Source organism: Argiope bruennichi, chromosome 11 (genome assembly GCF_947563725.1).
Source record: "Argiope bruennichi chromosome 11, qqArgBrue1.1, whole genome shotgun sequence".
Lineage (NCBI taxonomy): Eukaryota > Metazoa > Arthropoda > Arachnida > Araneae > Araneidae > Argiope > Argiope bruennichi.
Genome location: NC_079161.1, coordinates 73,996,638 through 74,010,556, shown reverse-complemented (window position 1 = coordinate 74,010,556; position 13,919 = coordinate 73,996,638). Strand labels below are relative to the sequence as shown.

General features: G+C 26.1%; 1 protein-coding gene across 3 annotated transcripts in view; it reads left to right on the top strand.

Annotated features, from left to right (window-relative positions):
- LOC129957417 (anoctamin-5-like) overlaps positions 1 to 8,971 on the top strand; it is a 48,922-nt gene extending 39,951 nt beyond the window's left edge. For 2 of the 3 annotated variants that reach the window (XM_056069724.1, XM_056069723.1), the window contains 5 exons: positions 261 to 413; positions 1,234 to 1,286; positions 3,778 to 3,974; positions 7,052 to 7,163; positions 8,188 to 8,971. In XM_056069724.1, coding sequence (XP_055925699.1) covers positions 261 to 413; positions 1,234 to 1,286; positions 3,778 to 3,974; positions 7,052 to 7,163; positions 8,188 to 8,535 — 863 coding nt within the window. In that variant the 3' untranslated portion in view covers positions 8,536 to 8,971. The remainder of the gene's footprint in view (positions 1 to 260; positions 414 to 1,233; positions 1,287 to 3,777; positions 3,975 to 7,051; positions 7,164 to 8,187) is intronic. The other variant, XM_056069722.1, reaches the window with a different exon arrangement.
- Positions 8,972 to 13,919: the final 4,948 nt, after the last annotated feature.

The window sequence follows — 13,919 nt, the reverse complement described above, 5'->3', positions numbered from 1 at the left end:
ATTCCATTCTAGCCAATACCCTAAACCAGATTAAAATTATGAAAAAATATTTACGTTATTATATATATTGAAATTGTGTTTTGTTTCAATTTTTTTTACATTTGTCAGGCTCATACATCAAGGTGAAGTTGTATTTTATTATTTTAACTGTTTAAATTGATTTTATGTTACCAAATTATAACTTTCACTTTTTGCTGACATAAATTACTTTATGTAATAAATATTTAGCTCATTAATCTGATGAAAATTTGTTTGATCAGTTTTGCAGTTTGGCTTTGTCACCATTTTTGTTGCCGCCTTTCCACTAGCTCCTCTATTTGCTCTTTTGAATAACATTTTCGAGATTCGGCTCGATGCGCATAAATTAGTGTTCTCTCACCGAAGACCTGTTGGTGTGAGAGTACAAAATATAGGTGAGTATTTTGTTTAGACTTGAATATCTGCAATTACTTAAGTACCAAATCTCTACAATAAACACATTGACATTTTATTTGGACGCTCAATAATGGATTTAAAAAATGTACTTTATTGAAATGAGATTTTAATTTTGTCATAAATATAATATTAACTGTACAAATGACAGATTGTTTGTACAGTACTGTTCGAATTAATTGAGACAAACATGTTTTTCTTGTCTGGATTGATATCTGATTACCAGTGATGTACTGAACTGGCTGTATCTGCCTAGAAGCAGTGTGATGGATTAACCCTGACTATAATTTACTCATTTGGTTTAGTGTATCAGTTGTTCAGTTGCGAGCCTTTCAGCATGGCAGCTAGTGGTTATAATTTTGTGTTCCATGTCTTTTAACATTAATGAATTTCTTGAATATATCCATGTTGGAAATACAATTTAGTGTATAAAAATATTCATTTGTAAAAAATTTTAATGATATCAACATAAATATGCATCAGTGTTACATTTTCAGAACCTTCTAAAAATTTAATCTTTTAAGAGAATTTGTGTGGAGGGGGGATGGCATTTCATATTTGTCTTTAATGAAACTTTGTCCTTATGTGAATGAAACAACATTTGCACTGAATGTTTTTAATTACTTTTCATCCACCTTCTTTAACTTCATTTAGTATTTCTGTTAAACAAAAGTATTTTTTCTAATATTTTCTGCTTTTACTTAATTGATTTTTCTAGTAGTTCCTCCTTTTTTTTCCCATTACTTTAATGCAAATTATCTTCATTCCTGATTAATTTGACAAATTATTTAATCTTATTAGGTATTTGGTATCGAATATTGGATTCTATAGGAAAGTTGGCTGTCTTAACTAATGTGAGTATTTTTATATATTTATTTGCACCCAGAAATTTTTGGTATAAATATTACTTTTGAAAAGTATTTATGTTCTTTTAAATATCTTCAAATTTAAAGACATTCAAATCATTTATAGTGTTCTCAAAATTAATTACATGCGTTTGGCTGATCTAAAGATGTTAAGGGATAGATCGTCAACTTATGTCAATTTTTGTATTTTTCTTTTAACAAGTCATTGAATTAATGAAGTGTTATATAGAAATGGGTTTTTTTTTCTGTATACTATTTTATTTAACCCTTTCTAGGGCCGTGAGAAGTACGCTTCCCACCAAATTTATCAATCTTTGTATGAAATTATGTAGGTTGGCATAAGTTCTGACAAATTTTTTTAGTAAGTCAGAACTTAGATGCTTCAGTTCTTTATTTCAGACAAAATGATGTGTCTTGATTTGTTACTTAATTATTAATAATCAAATTAATTAATTAATCAAATTAAATTTATTTAATAAGATAAATGAATCACTTTTCTTATTCTAATTTCTAGTCTAAAAATATTTTAACATAATATGACTAGAAAAAAATGGCCCTTTAAAGGGTTAATATAGAAAGTTGGGGTTACTTTTGATCTTGAGTATCTTGCAAATAAAAGTTATCACTTTTTTGTTGTTGTTGACCTTGGATGTTATTTCCGTACTTGAAATTGCTATGTTGTTTGCTATTAGTTACTCTTTAATTTATAAATATATATGCTATATTTTATTATGCAGTTTAGCATTTTCAAAGAGAATCATTCATATAATTTATATGTGTATTAAATGATTATTTATATATGGACATATACAAATTTTACTTCCTTATATTCAAAAAGTAAGGATTATTTAAAAAAATAAGTGCAATCTGAAAATATTATCTGGAGATTTTGATAAACCTTTTTGAGTCTCAGAAACACATTTTTACTTTCTCATATGTGTAGTAAAGACAAAGTAATGTAATTGTCAAAAAATTCGATCTCAAGATTTTGACGAATCTCCACCTTTCAGCTTATGGATGAAATTTAATATATGGCCTTTATACCAAATGTGTAGATTTCTGTCAGATTTTGAGCAAAATTGTTCAGAAGGCATCTGTCCAACTATTCGATGATAAGTTAACATGAAAATTACAAAACGAAAAGAGCTTGATTGATAAAATTCAGTACACAGATTTTTACATCATAGTGTATACATCTGACAAGTTTTGAGCCAAATCCTACTACCGGTTGACTGTTTGTCAGTCTATACTTTCAGAAACATGTAGACATGATAATAAAAAAAGCAGTGGCTTATATATATCAAATTTTTTTCTTGAGATTTTGTGACTACAAGTATAGTTTTGTGTCAGTTTTTTCAGTAGAAAAAAATGCATCTAAAAGACAAATTCGATTTTTGAATACTATGAACTGCATGCCAGGAATTAATCTCCAAAAACTCACCAAGAATGACATGGATAGATCCAGTAAAAAATGCTAAATTCATGCCAAAGGTTAATATTTCTTAACTATTGTACGCCATTGCATGTAAGGCATTTTCCGGAAGGCAAGTTTATTGGAGAGTTTGCAAGAAAGTTTTTAGGAGACCACACCCGCTGGTTTGGAATTTTATTTGTCAGGCTGTGTGCTCAATAATATCTCAAAAACATAGTTACTTAGCCAGATAATATTCGATTTGGGGTCTAGCCATCAACATTGTAGATGTGTGTCAAATTTTGAATTTAATCAGTGGAAAAAAAAATCAGTGGAAAAAAATCTAAAATATATATTCAATTTTCATCACTGTATTGTACATCTTATTGCAATTTAAATATACGAAATAATAAAAATACAGGGCGAGTACAAATAATGAGTGGGATTTTAAAAAAATCATACTTTCAAAACTACTGCACACATTACAATAAGTGATATATGAATTTAAAAAGAAATGTATCAAGTTTTTTTTCAGTTACAAATGTTTGATGTGTGACCCTTTTGTTATACAGCATACATCAAATCTGTAATCCAATTTGTTCCAAACATTTTGTAACATCACTCAGTCAATGGTTCTGAATGCTGCACAAATTCATTCTTTGAGCATTTTCGGCATTGGTGATACATGAACAATGTCAATGTCTTCTTGTCTCAATGATTTCTTTTTGTGGAGTTATATCAAAAATAACAGACAAAACAAAATGTTTAGAACAAATTGGAATATAGATGGGATGCATGTTCAAGAGAGTCATGCATCGAAAATTTATAATTGAAAAAAACTTGGTATATTTCTCTTTAAATTCATGTATTACCTATTGTAATATGTGCCATAGTTTCGAAAATATGATTTTTTAAATCGGATCTATCATTTGTACTTACTCAGTACTTCTTTGCTTCTTTTGATTGATAGAAAAATGTTCTGTGACAAATATATTGATGCCATAATACATACCAAATAACCATATTTGCAAACATTTCATGTTTATATTTATGAAATCTCTCTTGCAGGGAATCATTATTGCTTTTACATCAGATATGATACCTCGCCTTGTCTATCGCATAGCTTGGTCGCCTGACTACTCTCTGCATGGTTTTGTTAACTACAGTCTTTCATATTTTAACACTTCACACTTTCCAGATGGCGTAGATCCACAACCTCTTATATTACCTGGAAATAAAGACCCTGTTGATGTGGAGGTTTGTAGGTAAGATAAATGAATGAAAATATTCTATAAAATTGTATTTAAATAAAAAAAATAAAAAAATTTAAACCCTTTGACGCACGATGGTATCATAGTGAAACCACCACTTTCTCAAAATTATTTCTAAACATGCAGTGGTTCCTGCTGAAAACCAAAGGTTCTAAAATAACATTCTAACTTTAATAATTGCCTGTAGATGTTAGCACAGTAGTTGATATTCTTCTTACGTATCAAATTTTTGGTGCTTTTTCTCAACACTTTCAATTTTTTTTCAGCAAGCAAAAAACAAACAAATTCAAAATGCGCTCATAAATTTGTTGTATGAAAGCTGTCTACAACATACACATTTTTTTTCAAATCAAATTGCGAATTAAAAGTTCACCATACTTGGCATCATTTTAAGTGGTTTCAGAGACATACCACCTCACACCTACAGCATGAGATTCTCTACCACTTGAAACACTTTAGTGAAACAGGTCTGTTTTTCTTCGTTTGATTCTCTTAGTCAAGTGGCTGATAATTTATATGAGTTTTGCTGTGTGTTTTATGGGTGAGGAATTTATTTACATTTGAGTAAGGTTTACAGGAATATGATGGGTGAATTTCATTTGTGTTCTTCTTGTATTAGCAAGCAGCCGTATTCTGGGGATGTATACTATATTTTCTAATATAGTATAATTTTCTTAAATTTTAAATGGTTAATTTAAATATTATGTTTCTTCATAACTTGAATATAGTATTGTTTGTATTTAAAGTCTAAATGCCACATAAAGAACTTGCCATTATTAGCTTTATTTGAGGATTACTTGTTATTAAAATTATTTATTTTTCTTTTATAATTTTTTTATTGTAAGATTGTATAAGTAGTTTCGTATTTTAGTATTGTAGTTTAGTATTTTCATAAATAAATAATAAATAATTGTTAAAAACGAATTAAAAAGTATTGATTATTCATAAGAAGAATATGTCGTAGGTGTGCGGTGGTACTCTAGTGAAACCAATCCCCCCCCCCTCGTGGTGTAGTCTATTATAAATTTTTTAAAGGTATTTTCTCTTCCATTAGACTCTAAGCATGTAAAATAATTAAATAATTTTAAAAAATTCAGGAAATGTATGTTTGTGCACTTCAAAGGGTTAAAGCAGATTTTTTCTTCTTGTCTGAAATATCTTAGCATGATAATTTTTAGGCTTGATTTCTCTTGGTTTATTTTATTTTTAAAATTGACTCTTAATTATATTGCAACAATAATATGCTCATAAATAATTATTTGATATTGCCAAAATGTAATGATATTTAACCTTAGACGTGTCACTTTTCCATAAAAATGTGGATTACATCACTTTCAGAATAAAATTTCAACATTTCTTAAATGATTTGATGTAATAATTTGATAGTTTCCTTTGATGTAGTAATTCTATGATGTTTTTAATATCTCAAACACTTTTTGTATTAATTTATTGATGTTATTGTACAATTAATCATATTTATTTTACTTCTCATTTATTAATGTGACGCAACTTAATATTTTTTAAAGTTCATCTTTTTTTTCTTTTTTTTCAGTTTGTCTCTTGTCTGATAGTTCCAGTTACTAAAATAAAGAAAATTATTTTTAAATTTATCTAAAAAATATCCTTTAAGCTTTATTAAAATTCAATATAAAAGGTGTGCATAAATAAGAGTTACATTCTGAGAGGCTTATTTTTATAATGTTAAAAGACATGACAAAAAAAGTTTTTACAAAATTTTGCTTTAAAATTACTATGACAAAATATTAAAATTTCGATTAATTTTTAGTTAAAAATCTTTTTTTTTTTTTTTTTTTTTTTTTTTTTACTTCTCAATTTTGTGTCCTTTAGAGCATTTTAAATAATTTTTCAGCATGTCTGTTTCATTGTATATTTCATTGTTTCATTACACAATTTACATATGTTGTTGAAGTATACATACCAAAATATCGTGTTAAAAAGCAAAAACTTATCAATTTTGCCCTTTTTTTGTTTGGTTTTTTTGAGATGATTATATCCCATATATATTAAAATGTGGAAGAAATAATAATAATATATTGAACAAAATAATAACAGTATATTGTCAAAATTTTTATTAACTATCCTTTATTAATTAATTAATTATATAGAAATAAATTATCCCTGGTCTTATATAACATGAGATTTCTGACACGTGTCGATTTTGACAAGAATTTCTGTCGACCTTGACAAAGGAAATAGAGGGGTCCTTTAGAAGAATCTGCTTACATCAGCGATTCTCTGTCCCATCACTCGGCACGTGGCAACCGCTGACACAATCATTTTTACAAAGCATCAGTTGAATTAATTAAATAGTAAAAGTGGAATGGGATCAGGAAAAAAAAAATGTTTTAGAATGACTTTGACTTGGGCTGAATTAGGCTAAAAATTAGGTAATTAATTAGGATTGAATTAAATTTTAAAATATCATTATATATATGTACAGAGAGAGAAAGAGAAAGAAATCTCGTGATTGTTTGAAACCAGTTTAAACTAGTTAATGACTTAAATTAATTAAGACAAATAATGACTTAAAAAATAATAATGTTCTCACATAATAACTTGAAATTTAAGATTGCAGATTTCATTTTTTTTTTCTTTGATCTCTAAATATACTTCAAAAAATTATGAAGTCTAAATTTTAGACAGTCGATTTGTCCTAAGGAATCATATTCTGAAAATTTTTCTTGAAACTTTACCTTTTTAATAAATAAATGAACGTTTCTATCTTCTGGTTTCAAATCAGGTTGATTTATGAAGTTTTGAATACAATTGTTGTAGATTGGGATATTATCTATGAGATGATCGATAAGGTGGTCTAAAATCACATGTTTATTTTTTTTATTTTTCTTAATGAATTTTCATTATTATTTGAACTAGGATCCAAAAAGATGGACTTGAAGAAAAAATACTAATTGGGAACATAAAATTTAATATTTTTAAAATTAATTTTGTCTACTTTTGCCAACTGTTAAAAGCATGTACTTTTGCCCAAGTAAAAGTGAATTGTGAAGGCTGAAATAAATTGCAGAATATAAAATTTACGTACTTTTTAGGTATCGAGACCATAGAAATTCACATTTAGCACCAGAAGATGAGAGATATAATTTCAACGAGGAATATTGGCACTTGTTAGCTGTTAGATTCGCTTTTGTGCTAATGTTTGAGGTAAGTAATGTTTATAATAGAATATTTCATCATAAGAAAATTCCTTAAATTATTTTAAATATTCCAGGGAAATCCATTACAATTTATACTATATGTGGCAAAATATGGAATAAAAATTCTTACTAGTTTAATAAATTCAGTATTTTTAATACATATTTATTCTTATAACTTAATATTATGGAACTATCAACCAAGAAAAGGAATCTTTATGAAAATAAATTAGAAGTAAATATTTCCTGAGTCAAAAGTGATAAAAGATGCATTGTATTTAGAGTGCACTAATGTTGCTACTCTAAAACAGAAATGAACTTAACCAAATTAAAAATAAATATTAAGTTTAAATGAATAAGGAATAAAAAAGAAAGAAATGATGAATCCATGCCAAAGACTTTTCAAAAGTCACTTTCAAGCAGAGATTCATCATTTCTTTCTTTTTTTTTTTTTTTTTTTCCTTTTAATACATTATTGCATTTTATTATGAATTGACTTTACTTCATTGTATGCAAATATTTGCAGGTTTTTTAATTTTCATTACTGACATACTATTATGACATACATGAATATTATTATGAACAGGCTATATAATTTCAAGTAGCAGCATCTGCTGAGGAATGTATTCATTGAAAAATAAATTGTTCATATTTTTAGAAATTTAAGTATATTTAAGAAAATTGTTCTGTTTTTTTTTTTTTTTTTTTTTTTTCCCTTGCTTATTTTATGTTTATGAAGTTTTGTGCATGTTATCATAATTAGTTTTAGATTACTTTAAAAATTAATTTTTATTAATATACACAAAAGTTGTATAATGTTATTTATTAATTCTATAATAAAATTAAAATATTAAAAATAAAATAAAAATTATTAATAATCTTTATTGGCATTTTCAATTTTAAATTATCTAGCTTATTTTTAGACCCAATTTTCTTTCATTTATATTTCTGGATAAATAGAATTTTTATTGTAGTTACCTCAACTGTGGTGACCAATTTCTCAATATTTATGATAATAATTTTATTTTATTTAGAATATAATTCTAATGATCACCACTTTCCTTCGCTGGTTGATTCCGGATGTTCCAAAGAAATTGATGGAAAGAATTCGTCATGAGAATTTCATCACTAATGAAATAATGATAGCACAGGAGCTGAGACGAGCAAAAGGTCTTGACACCATACCTGAAGAAAAGAGCAATGGAGATACCGTCATTGCCAATTCAAATCTGGCCACTCCAAGAATAAATACTCCCAATTCAATTGGTTCATCTCCAAAACTAAACACTCATACTTCAAAGTCGGCTAATAATTCTCCAAAAATAAACACCCCAAAATCAGCGAATGCCTCCCCAAAAATAGTCAATCAGACTTATGTGTGATATGATTATACCAATTGCTCAAATTCAAGGGGAAATTGTGTGGAATGGACATCACAATCATTATCATAAAATTTTTATATGGTTAAAATTATTTCATAAAATTATTTGCATTCAAGCATTTAATTTTTATTTTTTAAAAATGCTGTATAAAAAAAATTGTTTTTAAAAAAATGCATGTTTTTGTAGATCCATTATAGAAGAGAATCAGTACTTAAAAGATTTTAGAATTATGCATGAATAAGTATGGAAATCTATGGTTTTACTGGAGATTTACATAAAAAGTTAGAGGCTTTGTTTATTAAATGTTCAATATGAATATAGCGAAATATTTGTTTATGAGGTGCTGAATTCTGAGCATTTATTTTCATGGAAATGTTTTTTTTTTTTTATTCCATTCTTTACTTATAAAAGATTTCAGTTAAGTATGACCTCATTTATCTTTATCTGACGATATTATTTTATGTGTATTGTTCAATTCTTTTATATTGAATTTATAATCATCATTAAGGTTACAAAACTGAACAGAAATAACCAAAAATTCTGTGATATTTCAAACTTAATATATTGGGTTAAGGCTTAAGAACGTAGTAGAAAATCTGCTACTAAATTGTCAACTCTTTGTATGATAGCTGCAAGCCAGTGATGATTATATTTTAAACAGATCACACAGACTCATTGATCTTAAATCTCCATGAAATTATAATTAATTAATTCTACCTCTAATAATAAGTGATTTAAACACTTTAAAATTTAATTTTTAAATTAAATTTTAAATTTTGCTTCAGGTTGCTGTCCAAACTTAAAAGGAATATTGTTTTAGTAGCTTAAAATAATTCATATTTGCATCCAGTGATTTTTTTTTCCATATTAATATTTATTCCCACATTCATATACAGGGAATTTTTTCACTTGGAGGGAGGAGAGTGTTGGTTATCTTATTTTTATATTTTTCCTTAAGATTTTGCTGGTATAGATCAGGCTCCTGTATCTGATGGCAGTGTTAGGGTCTTTTGATAGCCAGCCATAAGAGAGTGATTTTTCCACCATGTCCTGTAAAGGACAAGTACAGTCGTCTCTTATAATTTCATAACAATTGCCTACAAATCACCAGGCTCTTATAATAGCCTCCATTATTAATTTGGTTTGCTATCATCATTAAAGTCAAATTTGGTTGCAATACAATGTTCTTAAGTCTAACCACATTTTGTTAATAATATAATTCATATTGATTTGCGAAATTATTTTAATATTGTTATCAAAATGAAGTATATTTCCTTCCAGTATAACAGAGCAAAAAAAAAAAAAAAAAAAAAATGTAGTAAATATTGCAATAACGATGCCATATTTAAACCTTACTCAAACAATGCCATAGTGTGGTCTCATTTTGTTAATTTTTTTTTTTGAGCTTATTGTGTTGTCTTACTGTCAAATATTGCGGAACGTTTCTAGAGTGGATTTTTTTTTTTTTTAATGAGAAATAATGAAAAGTAATTTTTCTCTCTTCTTTGAAATCAGCTGCAATAATGCATCTAATTTTTTAAGATTCCATTTACATGTTTATTTGATTTGAAAAATTATATTTACAGATGCAGTGGATTCAGATAATTTCTTGTAATAGTAAGGTTTTGATCGGGGTGGGGGTCTATAAATCCTTTGAATTAAAATATTTTTTCTTTTTATAATGGTAAATCATATATAGAAAAAAATCTACTTATATAAGTTTTTTTTTTTTTTTTGAAAGTATTATGACAGCATTTCAAAACAAAGTGTAATTTTTAAAATTGACATTTTTGTCACATTTTCTACAAAAAGTGCAATTCTTTATTCAAGGAAAATTTTGTACATATCAAAATTCATCACAGAAGGCTGTTATCAGTGTTCTATGGCTTTTTATTGTCATGCACTACCTTCAAAGTAATCAAGATGAGATTATGCTAGTTAAATTACAAAAATAATAATTGGGCATGAAAGCATAATACATTTTAAAAAAATTTTAGAATGATAATCTTTTATGTTTGTATAATATCTGATTTTGACATAAAATAAAAAAATAATTCTTAATGCAGTACTTTTTAGTCATTAACCAAATTTAACATACTGCCAATTAATTCTTCAGTTGTAAAGGTTTGCAAAGAAAGAATTTTTCAAAAATTTTTTTAGATACTTAATTGAAAAATAATCAAATTTAATATTTTACATTTAATTTAAAAACTAATTATTGCACAAAAGTCATTCGTACATCACTTATAAATACAGATAAACGTTTCAGTGATATCAATTTTATTTCTTTATAATTTTTTTTTTCAATTTTAAGAAATCTGAAAATATTTTTATGACTATTTTACTATGTTTTACATTGTTTTAAATAATAGATTTAACTTGCACATATTCCAACAACCTTAAATTATTTTTTTAATATAAATTTTAAAAATAAAAGATAGATGAATCAACTCCTTTTTGTTGGGAGGGGGCAAATGTTAAACTTTTCAGAATTTTTAATAGATATTTATTTGCTCACTAATATAAAGTAGTGAATTTGGGTTACTCAGACAGAAATTCAGTTTGATTCTAAAAAGCATTTTGGAAAAAGGAAATTCCAATTTTACTGTGATAGAAGTCATGGATATTTTTTTTTTTAAACCATGACTAGATATGTGGCAAAAATCAACACTGAATTTTTCTCTGTTTGTTACCAACTTAATTTAACTTAAACTTACTTTTCATTATTTTTCACAATGTGTTTATTCTCTAATAGTTGTAGAAATTTTGTAACTTATAGAATTGAATTTAAAGAGCTTTCAGAATTTTATTTTGTATGTGCATAGTGTATTAAATGAAGTGCATAAATTAATATATAGGTTTAATGGTGTGTTGACCTAGTCCTACAATTATGCACTGTCCATAGTTCAATATTCTTGAAAGTAGGACAATGATGCCATCCTTTCAAAGTGCAATTATATTATTTGTGTATTTTTGCAAAAGATATTGCTCGTTTATGAAAGATCTGATGTTTTTGTAAGTATGTTAGCTCATAGAGTGTTTATTTTTAATAGTATTGTACAGTTAATCTCCTTATTATATGTGTACAGAATTTTAAAAAAATATTTAAAGTAATACAATTAATGTGTGTCCATCTACTGAAAAAAAGTATTTATTCCTCGCACATTATTTGCAAAAGGTCTTCAGTATTTTTGTCTAAGAATAATATATTCAGAAATTTTATTTGATATATTTATTATGCATAAAAAGTTGTCAATTTATTTCAACTTATTGCCTCAATTTGAGATTTAATATTTTAATTTTTAAAATGGCCATGCAAAAAAGGTCAGCAGATTGATGTTATTGTTTTGCACTTGTGTCATCCCTTAATATTTTTTTTACAATAAAAAGTTTAGTTATAATTGTGTAGATATTCAATCAGTGTTTAAATTTTTTCAGTAATATAATCTAGGATAGAATACTACATACAATATACATCATTTGAAAAAGAAAGTTTAAATAAAGTACTTAGTTTGATCTAATTTTAGGAATTAATGCATATATTGATTGATTGAATAGTAATTGAACAATAAAATAGATTATTGTAATAAAAAGTAGGCAGAAAATCTGCATTATAATTTTTTTAAAAAAAATTCAGAGCAGTTTACTGTTTTGTATCTAAGCATATAAAATTACAAAACACATTTGGCATTATAATAAACAAAAAATTGTATTTTGTATTAGACCTGCCCAAATAAGTAGAAAACAATTTTAAACATTATATGTGTATCAAATTACCAATAATATGTTTTGCAAACATAACTTTAAAAAAATTAGCTGTGTGTATTAAATTTAGCATGTAGTTTAAGGACAGGTTATCAAAAATCTTAATAATTTTGTACTTATATTTACTTGGGCAATATATTCAAAACATTTAAATTAAAATTGAGTGTCACTTAAATTTTAAAACATAGTTTTTAAACTTTTCTTGTAAATTTGTATGGTTCTTGGGATTTTTTGCTTTTTATTTTTGCACATAGCTAATTGACTCCCAAGTCAACAAACTTAATATTGCAGTATTTAGAATGTGTTTGAAATTCTTAGTGATTTTTTATCATTAAAATTTAATTTTTCATACTGAAATGAATTTTTTACTAATCTGTTGTCTGCAATTAAATATTCATCATTTCAATTGCTCATAATATTTGTTACGTAAACTTATATATAATTATTAAAATCAATAAAAAAAAAATCTGGTTTGTATTAAAGAGGGGGCCCTAAAGAGCTTCTACTTCTATGAATCTTTACACTCTAATTTTATTGTTTAATTTTATATCCATATTAAATTTTAGATTAAATCTTTTAATAGGAAAGGGTAATCCTCATATATATATACTATGATTTAAAATGGAGACAAATTAAGCACATTACTTTAAAAAAAGAACATTCTATATTGCCGTTCACCTTCAGTAATATATGTGTGTTTATTTGCATGTATGTTGTCACACAGAAAATAATATTTAAATACAATTATTTATTTGTAATATGTGGCTATAACTAAAATATTTCAGAAAAATACTCTTTCAATTGTTTGGCATCATTGGATTATACTACTGTCTATATTAAAATGCATAACACTTAGATTTTTTTATCATCTTACAAGTGTGGATAAATACTTCTTTCTCCTATTTCAAAAAAACTAATGATAAAATATCTTAACTATTACACTTTTAGATGAGGGGGAGGGGACTGTAAAATTTTATTTCCAACTCAGTTGGAACATAAAAGGATTAAAAACAAATGCATAGTTTTGTGATAATTAAATTGGCGATCAAACATATTATCTACAGAACTAGAGTGTAAAATAAGCAGACAACAGTTCTGTCTTGGCATTTTACCACAATAACTCCTTAAAATATTGTTACATAAAATTAAAGTTCAAAATGTCTTTTGAATAGTACTAATTTAAGTGTCAAGTGCATTTTTTTTATTTTGGCAATTTTTAAAAAATACTTTTTGTATAGTTATCAACATTAGATTTTATCTAATATTTAATTCCACTGTTGGAAGAATGATTCTGTTAAATATCAGAGTAGATTACGAGATGACTGAAAGTTAGAAAAATACATGAACCAGGCTGTTTTTAAATAATGTCACGAGAATTGATTATTAAGATGGTTCATATACATAATGAATAGACCAACAGTAAGCCTATTAAAATGGCACAGCATTAATATATTTATCACAAATTTTATGCTTAAATATTTAGTGAGGAAAACACGAACATTAAATGTTTACACATAAAGATTTAATTAAAAAAACAAGTGATATATCTGGATCAGCTTGTCACTAAAGACAGAAATATAATATATTTCTTATTTTTAAAAAATAAATTGGCACACAAA